The 18,033-nt window shown below is 34.2% G+C and overlaps 1 protein-coding gene across 4 annotated transcripts in view; it reads left to right on the top strand.

Annotated features, from left to right (window-relative positions):
* Window positions 1-18,033, top strand: part of NAV3 (neuron navigator 3) — a 218,772-nt gene that overhangs the window by 185,053 nt on the left and 15,686 nt on the right. For 2 of the 4 annotated variants that reach the window (XM_034402974.2, XM_087874079.1), the window contains 9 exons: window positions 506-589; window positions 2,555-2,666; window positions 4,232-4,353; window positions 6,875-7,047; window positions 10,599-10,752; window positions 12,663-12,837; window positions 14,593-14,690; window positions 15,332-15,427; window positions 16,567-16,735. In XM_034402974.2, coding sequence (XP_034258865.2) covers window positions 506-589; window positions 2,555-2,666; window positions 4,232-4,353; window positions 6,875-7,047; window positions 10,599-10,752; window positions 12,663-12,837; window positions 14,593-14,690; window positions 15,332-15,427; window positions 16,567-16,735 — 1,183 coding nt within the window. Of the gene's footprint in view, window positions 1-505; window positions 590-2,554; window positions 2,667-4,231; window positions 4,354-5,053; window positions 5,075-6,874; window positions 7,048-9,480; window positions 9,547-10,598; window positions 10,753-12,662; window positions 12,838-14,592; window positions 14,691-15,331; window positions 15,428-16,566; window positions 16,736-18,033 lie in introns of all 4 variants that reach the window. The other 2 variants (XM_087874078.1, XM_034402973.2) reach the window with 2 other exon arrangements.

The raw sequence follows: 18,033 nt of genomic DNA, 5'->3' as shown, positions 1-18,033 counted from the left end.
ACCTTCTTGAAACTATTCTGTATAAATGCAGGAAGTCCCAATACCATTTTTTATTTTACATATAAGGCAGATGCTCTCTAAAGCAAATGGGGGGAAATTTCCCCTTGCCTCAGTCACTATGATTTCCATCGGTATTTTCACCATGTTTATTTTAGCCTCAAGACAACATTGAAATGCATGCAGCTTGTTTAGCAAACCATATCATTTACTGTAGATTCTCTTCTTTAAACCTTTCATTGAAAAAATTTGTTATTGTTAAAACAAACAAGCAAAAATGGTAATGAAGACTGGCAATCTACTGTGGAAATGTTTTCATACATTTGATACATAAATGTAAAATTACATTTAAAATATATAGTTTTGAGCAGGTAAGGTTATGATTGAAGAAATTACTGTAAGTAGAAACAGACCTGAGATGGCAAAAATGCATTCAAGCTTCTTTTCTGGACTTTACTGAATCCTTTTAAATCCTGATTATATTTGAATGTTTCCTCCTTTGTCACAGGCCCATCTTGTAGCCGCATTTGAAAAAAGCTTAGGGAATATGACAGGCCGGTTACAAAGCCTAACAATGACAGCTGAACAAAAGGTATGTTTGAACTTGCAGATGCTGTAATGTGGAGAATCTAACAATCCAATGGCACTGACTTATATTAGAGTTTGCACTGATAGAGGAGTACAGGAATAAACAAACAGGTGCATCTTTCTTTCATGACCCATGCTATCAAATCTTTACAATAAGACTCTATAAGAATCACATTACTCATAATTACAGTTAGCAAGCTGTATCAGAAAGAAGTGGGATGATAAAATCTTTCATTTCCAAGTTTTAATTAAAATATTTGTAACACTGGATTTAATGTGTATTAAAAATTTAACAACAAAAGCTGGTTGTAAACCAACAGAAGTAACTTGGCAACATTATCAGAATACTAAATATTAGTTGACAATGTTTCATGTTTTTAGCCTTTCAGTCAATATCTTGAAGGGGGTAGGACAAATAGATTTTCTTGACTTCACTGTTAAGTATAGTCAACTATTAACATAATAGTTGACATGTAAATTTAGGATATAATTTTGGCTTATGTTGCATCACATTGGGTGGCTAGGTCTTGACATTGCAGTACTCTAAATTAAACTATTTTCCAAGGAAGTCACAAAATATGGTTTCCAAGATGTTTTTCTAGCCACATAGTATTTTTATAGCTTTGCCTGTGCTCTGCCATTGAAAAAAGAAAAAAGCAGTTCCATTTTAAGTATTTATAGAATGGGTGTCAAACTCATCGCATCACATTGATGCCACGTGACATTTCATGACTTTTTCCCATTTGCGGACCTGGGGTGGGCATGGCCTGCGCATGACACATCTGGCCCGCGGGCCACCAGTTTGACACCTCTGATTTATAGGAATACAAATTTGTTTTAAGAATCAATGAAAAATTAAGTGAATCAAAACATTTTCCTTTACATTCATTTGTATATGTGTGGGTGTAGGTGTGTAATTTAGAATGCTACATAAAATTACCAAACATTTACAGTGTGAGAAAAAGGTAGAGCAGTGAAAGTGGATAGAAAAAAAACCTACATTTTATGTCAATAGTTTAAAATTGCCCTAAACAAGAGGTTATTCAGTGCTTAAAAAGAAATGGTGAGTCTTCCATCTAAAGTGATAACAATTTTGTAAGAATGTGTGTTTTATCAAAAAAGAAAAATTATACAACAGAAAAAAGAAACATTTTTCTTCTTGTGTTCTATCACAATTTACTTGGTAGATCTTGCATTCAGAATTCTGGAAACAAATGAATGGATTTATTTTGGGTACATGGAAAATAAAATGTTTGAAACCTTAAATATGAAAATGAATGAAAAATGAGGGATGGGGATATTCTGGGAGCTGACATCCACATATATTAAAATCGCTGGGGCTGAGTAATAGTGATATCAGTGACAAATGACTTGACTATAGAATGACACAAATGATGTAAATTTAAACAAATGGTGTTTAAATTGTGGATTTAATTGAATGGTATTATAAGACTCCCCAAAGGTGGTTTGAATGAAGATTTTATTATATTGCTTTTTACCTTGATAAGCTTTTTCTACGTATCCTAATATGAAAAAAAATCAAAATTTTCTTGATTTGACTAGCAATAAGTGTTTTAAAGAATTTAAGTTTCAGTATATAAAATGAGAGCTGGAAATTGTAATGGAAGAAGCCGATATATTTTCAACTATACGTGATGCTTACTAAATAATTTCATACATTTTCTCCCTGTACTACATGTGAAATATAGTGCATGTCTTCACAAATGTTTACATTTTTCTCTAAAATGTGTTACTTGCAGCAGTTGTACAGATGAATAACTTCTAATTTAAGGACTTTACATTTGATTAGCAGAGATGAGAAGCAAACAAGAAACCTAATTTTCTTCTTAGTTTCACTTGCACTTTTCACGTACACCTTATTTTCATTCCATTTTGTGTGTTTTTACCCCAGAGAATAGAACCTAATTACTGTGACACATTTTGACCCTTTTCCCTCCTGTTCCCAAAGGAATCAGAACTCATAGAACTACGGGAAACTATTGAAATGCTGAAAGCTCAGAACTCGGCTGCACAGGCTGCTATTCAAGGAGCTCTGAATGGCCCTGACCACATTCAGAGAGGTATGGTATTCTGTCTCACTTTTCAGGAATGTAATGGTAGCTCATTACCAGCTTTCTGTATTTTTTTTAAAAGAATGAGTTTTGTGCCACATTTGTAGAACTTCCCATATGAAAATGTATGTTTACAATGTTTCCAAGTCTTAAAAAGTTCAACTTCGAAAGTTTTATTTATTTATTTATTATAATTTGTGAAACAGAAACAAAAACAGGAATAATATAAAAATGCAATGACAGGGACTATAGGCACATTAATGCGCTTATGGACGCCCCCTCTACGGACCTCTTAAGTGAGGTCCACAGAAGACAATTTGTGACTAAAAGAGTGAAAATTTGTATATGAGACAACTGAATCAGGTAGAGCATTCCAGACTTTGACAACTCCATTAGAAATATAATAGTATAAGAGTTTGGTTCTTCTGAGGAACTACTAAGCACTTCTGGGTTGAAAAATAGCACATTAGTACTAGAATCACCCGTAGAGCTCAAGCCAACAATGTGGAATTGAAGGGCAGTTCTGCATTTTTCAATTTTCTATCCACTTATATTAAATGGGATTGGAGATGGCATAAACAATGCCAACTACAGACTGGCATAAGGAGGATCATGCTGCCTTTAAGAGGCAACCAAATAATTTTAGATCCTTCAGATCTCTACTTCTTTACTCACTTTTGTTCCATTTCTAGATGTCTCTAGGTTCAATGAGTTCTCTATAAAATCCATGTCTATCATTTTTTAACCACCTATAGCAGATAATAAGGGATACTGTGGCTTAGTGGCTAAGACGCTGAGCTTGTCGATCAAAAGGTCGGCAGTTCAGCGGTTCGAATCCATAGTGCTGCATAACGGGGTGAGCTCCCATTACTTGTCCCACCTTCTGCCAACCTAGGAGTTCGAAAGCATATAAAAAATGCAAGTAGAAAAATAGGAATCACCTTTGGTGGAAAGGTAACAGCGTTCCGTGTGCCTTTGGCGTTTAGTCATGCCAGCCACATGACCACGCAGACGTCTTTGGACAGCGCTGGCTCTTTGGCTTTGAAATGGAGATGAGCACCGCCCCTGGAGTCGGGAATGACTAGCACATATGTACGAGGGAAACTTTTACTTTTACCTTTAGCAGGTAATATGAGGGTTTTTAGAATGATTTTCTTAGTTATCAAATACACTTTTTGACTTCCTTTAGGATGTGTCATATCTTCAAGACCTTTTAATCACATTTATCTCTGGAAGAATGTGACGTATATATCTGCTTCAATTTAAAACATTGACTGAATTACGCAATTCATTAATTTTATTCTGTAATCTGTAAGCCATTCCATATGTTATTTCAATAGACATGAGCAGAAGAAGAAAAGGATGTTTCAAAGGAGAACAGAACTTAAGAAAGTATCGTTCCATTAATTTATAGTTGTTCTGGATTTAGTAAAAACAATCAAGAATAATCACGAGATGTATTAAATGCTTTATATCATTCCTTAAATAGTCACAATTATAGACTGGATAAAGGATGTAGGAGTTACATTGGGGAAAAGGATGTCGACACTATTTCATTTCTCTTTATATTATAGATTTGCGAATAAGGCGACAACATTCGTCTGAAAGTGTTGCCAGCATCAATAGTGGTACAAGCCATTCAAGCATGGGTAGCAGTAATGATGCTGATTCCAAAAAAAAGAAAAAGAAAAATTGGGTAAGTACTTGTTTAAGTAAAATTGACTGCTTGTCCTTTTGTATAATTCTTTATTTCATAAATAATATAATGAATGAACCATGTAAATCATTGTTTTAATGCCCTTCATAAATATAGTTGTTGATGCTGATCTAATGCTGATATACTAGATAGGTATATTTTTTTTTGCATCTTGCTCTATTGTTTATGCATCAAGATCACATCATATTGTTGATGTAAATGAATATGACAACATAATAACAGGCTTCACAAGTTACTATATTTGTTCACTATATACAATATATTAATTGTCCAAAGTACTTTATAGGACGATCCATGAAATATGGAAAAAAAAAGTAAAGATAGCAGCCACAAAAGTGCAATTGAAGTTTGTACTTGTTTTTTAATGTTTGTCATGCATTAAAAGTAGGCATAACTTTTTATCACATTCTTGCTATCTTTTTTTTAAAGACTCTGTAGACATTCTTGGTAGTTTATTGTTCCATGAAAGAAATGTAGTAAATATCTTTAAAACATAAAGAAAGATGAAGGTCTTGAATTGAGACACATACCTCAAGAACTAGAATTTTACTGACATAAAAGTAGGAAAATACTTTTTATTGTTTAAAATATGTTTATTACACAGGTAATATTTTAAAAATACTGATTCCAACGTCATTCCCTTGATTTGTAATTGCACACTCTTTCATGTTTCTGCAAGGTGAACTCTAGAGGAAGTGAGGTGAATATAAAATCCTGGAAAATTTGGCATGCATCTCAAAGAATTCTATCTTGGCATGATTGCTATTCATTTTGGCATTAGGCTTTTGTACCCTTCTGAAATATTATCCTTTATGTCTCCTTAATGTTTCTCTTCATTTTACCTCCAACTTTAAAATCTGGAAAGGGGAAGTGTCGCCAAAATCCATTTCTTTCTCATTAGAAAACATGAAACGGCGAAAAGAAATGCTGGATGATGGTTAACCAGCTCTTAGCCTCCCAGTTCTTGAACAGGGATGGAAGAGAAAGTTGATTCAACTTCATACAAACCAATCTGTGCTTTCCAAAGTAACATGCCAACTGGAATGCAATATTTTTCCTCTATTTTGGCCCTTCTCCAAATAGTGCAATGCAGTTCTTCAAACAAAATATCTACCAAAATACACACGTTAGACAAAACTGCATATGAAAAGGTGGATACTAGCCAGTGGTGGGTTTCAAATTTTTTTACTACCGGTTCTGTGGGTGTGGCTTGGTGGGTGTGGCATGGCTTGGTGGGTGTGGCTTGATGGGCATGGCAGGGGAAGGATACTGTAAAATCTCCATTCCCACCCCACTCCAGGGGAAGGATACTGTAAAATCTCCATTCCCTGCCCAATCCAGGGCAAGGTTACTGCAAAATCCCCATTTCCTCCCAATCAGCTGGGACTTGGAAGGCAGAGAATAGATGGGGGCGGGGCCAGTCAGAATTTTTACTACTGGTTCTCCGAACTACTCACAATTTCCGCTACCGGTTCTCCCGAACTGGTCAGAACCTGCTGAAACCCACCTCTGATACTAGCAGATATTATTACAAAAGTGAAGGTAGTACTGGAAATCATATACAAAGTGTATATCTTAAGAAAAAATATACAAAATGATATTTTTACCAACAGAAGTCAAAAATTCTGATGAGAGAAATAGAGACGTATATCCAGTTCTATTTTTGAACTGATTCTTATGAAAGAATATATATTCCAAAATTTAGATGAAGGTAATAAAAACAACTACTTGGGAACCATATTTTCCCCTTGGTTTAAGTAATCTGCTTGCTCATAAGAATCCTTTGACAGCTCAGACATAAAAGATATAGTGCTTATTAGAGACCTAGCTTTTGCCATCTCAACTATTGAAATAAATGGCTGTTTGGCTATTCTGAACCTTTCAATAATGGATAAGAGCTTTTAGACAATAAAGGTCATGCTTGCATACATGAACTTGCTTCTTTAAAAGAACTTAAGCAAATGCTTTCTGTTTCCCAACCCTTTCAGCTTCTTGTCAGTGGAAAAGCAAATACTGCAGCTTCACAATGCTTATTTCTGAACAGTGCTACTGTGGAAGTTATAATATCTAATATTTCTGGGACAAAATGTCTCCTCCCTCAAATAATGCACAATGTCATATTGATTGGAATTAAGTGTATTTTATAAGCCAGTGACTTTTTTTTTTTTTTTTAAATTACTTATTTAAGACCGATCATCTTAAAGTGAATGCCAGAAAGAAGGTGTTTCACAACAGGTGTGGGGTTTTAAATCAGTATCTGTTTATCAGTACAGTTCGATTGTGTGCATTTCCTATAACACAGTCCTCAGTTAATTTTAAAAAGCACCCTGTCATGTTTCTAAAGATATGGTGTTGCACATGATAATGCCCTGCTTTGTCTATACACTTACCTCAGGTACTAGCTAGTTGGCCTCTGCAAACTAACCTCATACAAGAACTCTCTCAAAAATGAGGAGAGCTAAATTGTCAAAGATATTGATGTTCCTTTCTTTTCTCTTAGCTAAGGAGTTCATTTAAACAAGCTTTTGGAAAGAAGAAGTCATCAAAAGCTCCTTCCTCCCATTCTGACATAGAAGAAGTCACAGATTCATCTCTTCCATCCTCACCTAAATTACCTCATGGCTCTGGAGACTGTGGATCTACTTCAATCAGGCCATCCCAATCAACTTCACTGTATGTTTATTCTTTGAGAAATGTCTCTTTGCGAAAGTGTCAATTTTTATATGGGATAGTTTTGGAAAATAAGTCACTATTATTTCTGAAAAATAATACCAAGAAGCATTGCCTCTTTTTAAAGATTCAAGCCATTTTAATTCTCTACAGGTAGTCCTTGCTTAATGACTATAATTGGAATCAGCAATTCTGTTACTAAGCAACATGGTTGTTAAGCAAAACATCACATAACTGCACCTGATTTACAGTGCCACTTCCATGCTGTTGTTAGTTGAATTAGCCATGATTTTTAAGTGAGACATCATATGATTTGAAATTTTACTGCCGGCTTCTGCATTGCCTTTGCTTGTGAGAAACCAGCTAAGAAGCATGCAGATGGCAATCAGATAACTGCAGGATGTTAAAATGGTTATATGTGAGTGGACCGGTCATAAACTTACTTTTTTAGTACCATTGCAAGGTTGATAGTTGCTAAACAGGGCAGTCATTAAGCGAAGTCTACTTATAATTATCTCATGGAAACAGTACCCTTTAATCCTTCCATTATTCTTACATTTCATATTAAGTTGTTGCTTTTTAAAATTAGCTGCCACTGTGCTATGCTTTCTCTTTTTTAAAAAAATATTCCTTTCTTATCCAAATGTTCAGCTATTGTTATTTGTTGTTTTTTCTTTTCTGCTTTAAGTAATTTCTAACAGCTTGATTTACTCACATGGCTAAATGTGAAGCTAAAAATCTATAGGAAGAATAACTTCTATATATTAGATTTCCCCTCTACAATTTTTTACGGACACCTCTTTCCATTAATAAGCAAAAAAAGTCTTCAAACAATAATTCTCCTTGGTTTTCTCAAACCCAAGCAAAGGAAGTCTGCTAAAACACATACAGTACTCATGAATGCACATGAATGTAAATGAAATCCAGTCAATAGGGTAGGAGGGAAGGAACCACTCCTGTTTAATAATGAATTGCCAAATTAAAATGAATTGTGTAAAAATAATGTGTTTCTCATAATAGCCTGCCAGTTTCTTGAATCACTAGACACATGCCTCCTTTTGTTCAATCCCAGAAACTCTTTGGCCATGAATACAATAACTTTGATGATTGCTGCTAATAATGAAACTGGTGTAGCATGGCCCAGCAGTTCCCAAGCTAATAAGCACCATTATGACATATCCCAGCTGCCTTCTGTAACCAGTAAGAGAAAGCAGCTTAAAATGTAAACCTTGGAGCATTGGCATTTACATAGCTCTGACTGTGGAATACTGAGGTAGGCTAGATCTGTTGTAATACCCTTCACCAGAGGTGAAATCCAGCAGGTTCTGGAGAACTAGTAGCGGAAATTTTGAGTAGTTTGGAAAACCGGCAAATACCACCTCTGGCTGGCCCCAGAGTGAGGTGAGAATGGAGATTTTGCAATATCCTTCCCCCAGGAATGGGGAGGAAATGGGGATTTTGCAGTATCCTTCCCCTGGAGTGGGGTGAGAATGGAGATTTTGCAGTATCCTTCCCTGCCACACTGACCAAGCCATGCCCACCAAGCCACACCACACCCACCAAGCCACGCCCACAGAACTGGTAGTAAAATTTTTGAATTTAACCACTGCCCTTCACTCTTGATTGCAATAAATATTTGTACAAACTAAGCCAAATAGATCAATTCCTGGACAGATGGAAGTTTATAGAGTTACAATTACAATCGTGCTGACATGAAACATGCCACTTGCCACTCTGCAAAACATTCTGCTTGTTGTGGATCAAGAAATGCTACCCATTTCAACACACACACACACACACACACACACACACACACACACACACATATAAAACTGCAGTGATGTGTTAAAAGGGACTTTCTTTCTGGTTCACAGTTATGCACCATAATAGTGCAATTGTGATTCCTCATGAAACATCTGTTTGCTGAAGTGCAACATTTCAAATTACCAATTGGGCAGAGGCAGATATCAAATATCTGAATGTTTTGACATGCTGAAATAATATTTTTGCACATTGTGAATCAGCCTATCGGGAAAGATATCCTGTCTTAGCAGTTTCTCTTAAACTGGTAAATTAAACCTGCCTTAAATATATGACATAAAATAGCAATCTTGCCTGAAACGACTGCACTCCAAAGCATGCTGATAAAAATCACACTGAATACTGTAAAACCTTAAAATTGTACCTTAAGTCTTGTACCCGTAGATTTTGGTGATTTATATTGTTCCTACATTCAACATGATAATGAAAGGCATAAACAAGAGTTGTTTAAACTGTGACATAATCTTCATATTTAGTTATCATTCCCTCTTAAAGCTTTTACTTTTTCATTCTACTGCATTTTTTATTCTGTTTCTTTCTTGGTTTCTTATCTTCTAAACCATTTCCTTTACTTTCTTTCACTTGCATCTGTCTGTCTAATGCGTGTATATGCAGGTCATCTCTATTCTGGGCTCCAAAGAAAAGACAAAATGGTCCCGTGATCTACAAGCATAGATCCCGGTAAATTGGCACAAGGGGCTTGGAGTTATTTATCCAAGAACTAGACGGATGTTCTCTATTTTCTCCCTAAACGTCTTTGCAGGCATGCTTTGAAAATACAATATATAGATTATATGTTGTAGAAAAAAATGGAACTAAAAGAGTATTATGTGAACAATGGTGTGGTTGCTATTGTACATCAGTTTAATAACGAGCAGAAAGGACATGTTTTTTTTTTATGCTCCAAAGGAAAGAATTAAAAATTGAATTTTCAGTTTTAATTCACTATTAAAGTGAATTTAATTCACTATTAAAGTGTTCTCGATTTCATCTTACGTGGTTTCAGAAACAGAAGCATGATGTCATGTATATGTATTTACTGCTCTCTGTTATGCCATGCACAAAGTTCCATATGGCATATACTCGGTACAACTTATGGAAATTATTGAATATTAGCATGGAAATTATGGAAATTATTGAATATTAGCATTTTTGAAATCGTTACAGATTAAATTCTACAGTCATAGAATAGACATTTTGAACACCATAAAAAAGAAATCAATTAAGTCAGATCACATATACTGATATTTAATGTAAGTATTGTGTAACCTCATTATATATGAGTTGGACTGAAAGACAAATCATCTGAAAAATCATATCAAAAGAGAAAAATAATAGTTTAATAGTAGCAATGAAGTTTTAAATTATATTATTTTGGAAATCATTTACTTTTAATGAAAGCAGGGGTATTATTTAATATAGGAATGATTTGTAAAATGCAGTCCTATTGAATTTGGAGTATAAAACATCATTGTTCTTATAAAAGGAAATAAGTAGAAAAGTTGTAGAAACATCCTTACAACTTTAACCTAGATACTGTTTCCCCTTTTCACTTTTTTCAATTGAATTGATTCATATTGCTTTGATGAAATTCTCCCTCCTGCTCCTAGGAATCAGCAGCAGAAACCTTTTCTGATTCTTGGATATACTATAATAATACACACACACACCCCTCCGGGAGAAGAGAACCTTCCTTTAATTTTCTGCCTCTTTACCTTCTCTTCTTTTTTTAGGATCTGTGAATGCACAGAAGCAGAGGCAGAAATAATTCTGCAGCTAAAAAATGAGCTCAGGGAGAAAGAGCTCAAGCTTACAGATATTCGTCTTGAAGCCCTCAGCTCTGCCCATCATCTTGACCAAATTCGGGAAGCCATGAACCGCATGCAGGTCAGTTCTGTGGAACAACTGATTAGGGCATTATTTTTTAAAAAAATAATAATGCTGTACTGTAATCACCCTGAACTGAACAGAGCCATGAAATGGTATCAAAGCCAGCAGTCAATATTGGGATTGAAAAATAATTAGATGAAAGACAAATTAGATCGAATCAATCCTTTCTTAAAAAAAAACACATTATTTTGCATAGCATCCCTTTTGGTAGTTATTGGCAAAAATTCTCTATAATTGTCAATTCTTTTGCAAAATGTTACAACTTATTCAAAAAGCAGAAGGACTTCTGGGTATTTTAGAAGTATTCTGGTTGATTCAATCAAGAACTACATCAATTTAAGAAAATCTTCATAGTTGCTTATTTCAACTCTAACCACTCAATATTATCTTTTTGTTCTATGATTGTCTTGCTCATCAGATAAGGATATCTGTATATTTTACATTTACTTTACTTCATCTATTAATTTCAAGCATTTAATACGATGCTGCAGTGCTGTGTTCAAAGCGCAAAATTGAAAGAGAGAGTACAATTTAGACCTATCTGAAATCAAGTTCCTAGAATTTGATAGACTGGTTCTTGTACTTGTGGAGTATGAGTCCTTTTGTATTGAAAAGCTGAACTGATGTGATTCAGTCTTCTAAACCAAGAAAATAAAATAATTCAGTGGGAGAAAAAGATAGAATGCAGTGCTTAATTTGTGAAATACCAGAATAAAAATAAAAATTCAGAACTAAAAGTTAAAACAATATAGATAGCAGTTAATATCAGTTGAAAGATGTAATAATAATTCATTAAATTTCTATGCTTCCCAAATCAACTCTGGTCTTCACAATCTCTATACTTGTATATTATTGAAAATATGTGCAGCAATTTTCAATGTACTACAAATACATTGAAATCTATATTTAAGATAGAGTGCAAAAAGAAAAGCTAAGAATATTTCTGAGGTAGAAGAGTTCAACTATAGGAACGATATGAAAGTTCTTATTCCAACCAAAGAACAAATTATATAATATTTACTGAAAGGGTAATTTATCCAAATTTATTTCTGCACTTGCCATATTCAGGGTTTTCTGATTCTGAAATTGCCAACAACTGCACATAAAGTAGGTAAATATGCAGAAAGATTTCATTATGTACCGGCTCATGTAAAATTCAATTTAGTAAAATTTTTGTATTCAACTGTATTTGTATTAGGTCAGATCTTCTGCTTTCTATATTCTGTGATTACTTAGGGATTGGGTAAATTCTTTTTATGCTGTTTCCAACATTTACTTATAACATTTGTCTAGTTAAGTAATAGTTGTAATTGTCAAAATACCTGAATGACTGATTGCCAAATTAGGACCTTTGTATTTAACTTAGTCGTTAAAAAAAAAAGCACTGGGATTAGTTTGATGAGTTAATGAATTTGTCATTGCAGGAAACTTAAAGAAAGAACTGAACTCTTTCTTTCTTATAAAGAGGCAGCCTTCATCTGCAATTGATGTTTTCAATGGAAAGAAAGAGATCCTTAATTTGGTTTTGGTTTAGTTCTTTAAGTCTATCTTTAATTACCAGTACATGAAATCTCCCACAAAGACTACTATTTGGATTTATCTCAATAATGCAATTAAATGTGAGATTAATTGTCATGATATTAGATAGATATTATTGTTATGATATTGTCATATTAGATAGATATTATTTTGCTCCATTGCTATAATTATATGATATACTTCAAAAATATGATAGCCTCAAAGTTCCAGTTTATATACCAATGAAAATTCTTTCTATATTTTTGCACCTCTGTTGCAAAATTGTTTGGTCTTAATGGTTAAATTATTATTATCCATATTATACCAGAAAGATTAGAAATCTCTGCTTCATTTATTTAATTGTTTCTTACTTGTATTTTATATGTTAGAATGAAATTGAGATTTTGAAAGCTGAAAATGATCGTTTGAAGGCTGAGACTGGAAACACTAGCAAACCTATCAGGCCATGTTCAGAATCCTCAAGCAGCACATCTTCTTCCTCTTCGCGACAATCTCTAGGTCTCTCTCTGAATAATTTGAACATCACAGATTCAGTTACATCTGGTAAGTAAAAGCTTTATTCTCTTAAGAAATATTCTTGCATCAAGGAACACTTCTCTTTCTTTCTCCTCACACATTACCCCACACTTACAGACTTCTTGCCAAATATAATTTTATTGTCAAAGTACAGAGAAATGTAATTAAATTTGGAAAGGTGCTCATTATGTAAATGAGGTTTACAACTTTGAAAATTAATATAAAATGAAATAATCCTATGTTGTATTAAGGAAAATTGAAATACTATATTGTTGTTGATTCTTTCTATTGTATTGAATGTAGTAATAGCAATAGTAGTATTGGCTGGATGTTTCCTGTTTTCACTTGAGGAGGTTTTCTATGAGGGAAACTATAAATCTATGTGTATACAATACATATACAGCAAAATACTGTATATAGAAATGGAATAATTAAATGTGCATTTATAATTTTTTTCTTATATATGTGTTATCTATGTTTGTCTATCAATGGTGGTATTCAAATTTTTCCCCACCAGTTCTGTGGGCATGGCTTGGTGGGCAGGTCATGTGACTGAGGAGCAGCACCTTGCTGTGAGAGACATCTAGTTGGCCACATCCACTCTATCCCCACCAAGCCATGCCCACAGAACTCGGTAGGAAAAAAAATTGAATTAATACCATATTTTTCCTTAACATCACCCATTCCCCAAGACCCTGGAGCCTTCTCCCACTAGCTGCCCGCTCTCCCTTAAGCATGATATGTTGCCCCATTTCCCCTCCTTCAGAGTCCCGAGCCCTTACTCAATCTCCCTTTTTCCTCCCCCACGACCGCCTGCTTCTTCGTCCCTTGGCAAGCCAGAACTGAGCCATCGCCGCTGGAGTTCCTGCCAGCCAGCATCTTGCCTCCCTTGTCACAAGATGCCTGCAGCTGCCACCTCTTTTTTTCAGTGCAAGAAGCCTCCCAGCCGCTGCTTTGCCAGCCGGAACCAAGCCCACTGGCAAAGCAGGATTTTTCTAAAAGGATGGATGTTTCAAAAATACAAATGTTAAGGATTCAAATATTTGACATCATGCAAAATAGGCAACCAAAAATAAGGCCAAACATTTTTTTTGCCTAAAACAAATGGATAACTGATTCAGAGTCATTTTTATTCAAGAATATTGTAACCTTTTTGTCATACTTGAAAAATGATCTTGCTTTACTATGCTCCATACCAAACTGAAACTATATATGACTGTATTTTCATTTGATTCATCCTTGCTAAATACTAATTGATGAATTTTATTTGTATTATTGATTTCATCTTGCAGGTGATTCTCATCTTTCTTCAGCGATGTAGTATCTGTTTAACAAAATTCTTCACTTTTTTTTTTCTTATTTTCTACTCTCAGCCATATGAGAGTACCATTGAAATGTTGATTATTTTTGTCTTGGCACTCAATGCAACTCTGCAAATGGATGCAACATGCTGATTAGTATCTTAACACTGTAACCAGTTTGAACAATCAGTCACACAGGGAAATGGCTTTCAGTCCATTTATGATCCTCGTTAAGTAGATAAGTACTCAGGTAGAATTGGATATGTTTCTTTACACATATTACATTCTGACATCCTGAGTTGGCATCTGACTCCAACTCACAGAATCCATATATTCAAAATATATATTCATTTTGCTTTTGCAAGCAAACAAACAAACAAAAAAATTCAGAGACAATTATAATCATAGCCTTTTACAGACTATATTCACACAAATTTAACTTTATTTTTAAAGATTATTTATTTATTGTTTACTTGCTTAGATATTTTACTGGAAGATGTTGCAGATGGAACTCTCCATAAAGAAGGCCAGAACGTTAAGATCATTGTCACAATAAACAAGGGCTACGGTCGATCAAAGGTATTATTCTGGCTTCCAACTTTTATTGCCATACGATTATCTTAATTATCTTTCTATAAATGCTACTGTTGCTATAAAGGCTTTTCTGTTCTAATCAGCAGTTTATTCAGTTTAGACCGCAACAAATAATATTGCAAGAATTTATTTTTCTCATGCTGTACTTACATTGGCATCATTGACATTTATTGGCATTTTGGTATAATTATGTGTGATTTATAGAAATGTGGACATTCATAATTGTATCAGAAGAGCTGTGGTTAGAATGTAGCTATTTCTATTGACTGCCAATTGCCAGCAATTTGGCAGTTCAAGTCTCATTGGCTCAAGGTTGACTTGAGTATTCCATCCTTCAGAGGTCGGTAAAATAAGGACCCAGATTGTTGGGGGCAATATGCTGACTCTGTAAATTGTTTAGAGAAAACTGTAAAGCACTGTGAAGCAATATATAAGTCTAAGTATATAAGTGTTATTGCTATTGCTATCAATAAATATTTTAATATAAATCTGCAACATATTTGGTATATCTGTAACATAAAAATACTATTTTTCTCTGCAGAAAAACACTCAGAGAAGCTTGACAAAATAATTTATCAGTATTGAAATGACTTCTTTCTTACATCATTTATCTCCTCTCTTCATAGGACCAAAGAATACAGGCATATTTGATAGGTTCTATCAGGGTCAGTGGTAAAACAAAATGGGATGTATTAGACGGTGTAATTAGACGACTTTTTAAGGTAAGATTTTGCAAGTTTAATACAATGAGCATCAAGCAGATTTTGTGACAGATTTGGAGTTACCATATCCCAGCTGCAAAAATCCAAATGATTATGAGATGGCAGCAAAAAGACTCAGAAAACTCTACTTGTGGGCCAGGTTTTTAACAAACCAAATATGTTAGTCCTATATCTGCAACCAGTTTATAGGCTAGTTTACCTGTAAATAAAGGAAAACATATATGAGGAGCCAGGACATTCCCCACAATGAGTTAAATAAATTGATTTCACATCTTAGGCTGATTAGGGTCCGTGAGATTGGTGTTTGTGGGGGTCCTAGGTGTCTCTGAGTTTGGTTGTTTTCTTGCAGATAGTTCATTTCCAAACTAGGAAACATCATCAGTGATAGAAGGGAATGGGGTTTGCTCTCATTTTATATGCAAGTGGCTTGCCCTATCAGTGTTGGTGGGAGTGGTCTTGGTGGTTCCTTGATTTGATTGTTTACTGTTAATTAATTTGTCTGAGTTGGTAGTTCTTTGATTGGGATGTTATCCAAGGCCATGCTCTAGATCAGGGGTGTCAAATTCGTGGGCTGCGGGTCGGATGCATCACACACTGGCCATGTCCACCCCTGTTTTAGCGAAGGGGAAAAAAGTTACAATAAGTCACATGATGACAACATGACACCGGACGTTTGACACCCCTGCTCTAGATTAAAACTTGTTCCTTTCATAGAACTACCTAAATGCAGCTGGAGTAAATTGAGCTTCATTTGCACATGTGATAAACTGGCCAAATGCCCAGAACTATTTTTTTCTTCAAGAGTGAAGAAGATTGAAGTTTCTGGTTTTCTCTAGTTTTTAGTTTTTATGATGATGTTTTTTAAATACTTGTGTTTTATTATTATAAACTGCCCACAATCTAGGTAGCTGACAAGATAGAAATCAAAACAATTATAATTATGTCTTATAAAATCCAACAAGAAATACTAGACATTTTTGAGTTATTGTTTTTTGACATTCCCATTTAAGCTTAATGTATATTCTTGATCTACAAGTTGTGGTAATGAGAATGGCATATGAACCAGTAGATTGATAATTCATTCATTGATACTATTAACTATGAATGTTTTCATTTGTTGTTGTTTTTTATTATTTTAGGAATATGTTTTCCGAGTAGATCCAGCTACGAGCCTTGGTTTGAGCTCAGATTGTATAGCTAATTATTGCGTAGGTGATATAATTAGAGCCCATAACCAAGAAGTACCTGAATTGCTACCTTGTGGATATCTGGTTGGAGATAATAACATAATCACAGTGAATCTTAAAGGTAAAACACACCTTTAATTTATTCCCTTTTTCTTCTGCATACTCTGTAATGTTGTTTCCATAATATACTGTCCAAAAGAATAGAAAAAATTATAACTACATGATCAATTGCACTTTTAAGTTGCATAAAAGTCAGGTAAAAATAAAAGTAATAATTTAAAATAAAGTAATACAATTGTTGGATACCAGTTTGAAGGTATAGTCTGTTAGGAATAACAGACTATAAGTATTAAATGACCTGGTACAGATTAGAATAGTTTAAATATTAAACAACCTGGTATATCTGCCCTGGTATACCGTAGTTGAAATGGCTGCTTTTTAAAACAAGTCTGGAACAGATAATGCCCATTTTCTTCTACACATGATTTCCACCAATTAGTTTTCCAGTAGTAAATGTGATAACTGTAATTTATGTCAGTTTCATAAATTTAGGTTGGTTCATAAATGCATTCTAGCTTCATCAGTGACTAAATATACATACATAAACATAGAATGAATTTTAGTCTACAATTCATTATTACTTAGCTATTCAAACGAAAATAGACATTTCATTTATAATACTTTCTTGTGACCTAAGAATTATATTGTAAAGGACAGAATCTTAGAATCCATATACTGATTTAGGAAATTCAAATAAAAATAACATTGACCAGTCCAAAGGTATATTTGGGACAACCACAGGCAAATATGTTTGCCGTTAGTGGACTGGATATAACCACGTAATATGAGACTGAGCTGATACATCCTTTACATTTCAAACATAGGTCTTATCATCTCAACCACTTCACCACTGATGGTTCCTACTTTAGCATCACCTTTTTTTTGGTAGCATCTAAAATTTCTTATTAATGTTAAATTAATTGTGAGAATCTCATATGTGCATAGTAATATTTGTATTATTATTTTTAAATGAAGACAAATTTATAAACAGAATAAATAAATGTTAAAGAATGAGGAATTAGGATTCTGAATTAAATATTTCAACCATGTAGACAGTGTAGTGATTTCAACTATGTAGACATGGGGGGGGGCTTCAAAGGAACTGTCTGTGATTTACAGCGATATTTCTGATCTGCTAACTCATGCTGTAATCAGTTTGACCTTTTTAAGTGTCTCAGACATTTCAGATATGCCTTGCTGCCTCACCTAGTTTTCACTTCACATTTGCTTTGATTGCAAGTACTTATCTAATCACGTTGCTACATTAATATTCAATGAATTGACTTTTTTAAAAAAGTATGAAAAATTATTTCTCTAAATGATTCCATACTTTCTCCAAAACAACATAATCAATAGGAA

The sequence above is a fragment of the Pantherophis guttatus genome, chromosome 7, assembly GCF_059756535.1.
Source record: "Pantherophis guttatus breed Tessera chromosome 7, ASM5975653v1, whole genome shotgun sequence".
Classification (NCBI taxonomy): domain Eukaryota; kingdom Metazoa; phylum Chordata; class Lepidosauria; order Squamata; family Colubridae; genus Pantherophis; species Pantherophis guttatus.
The sequence above is the reverse complement of the archived record's forward strand: the minus strand, read 5'-3'. Positions and strand labels throughout refer to the sequence as shown.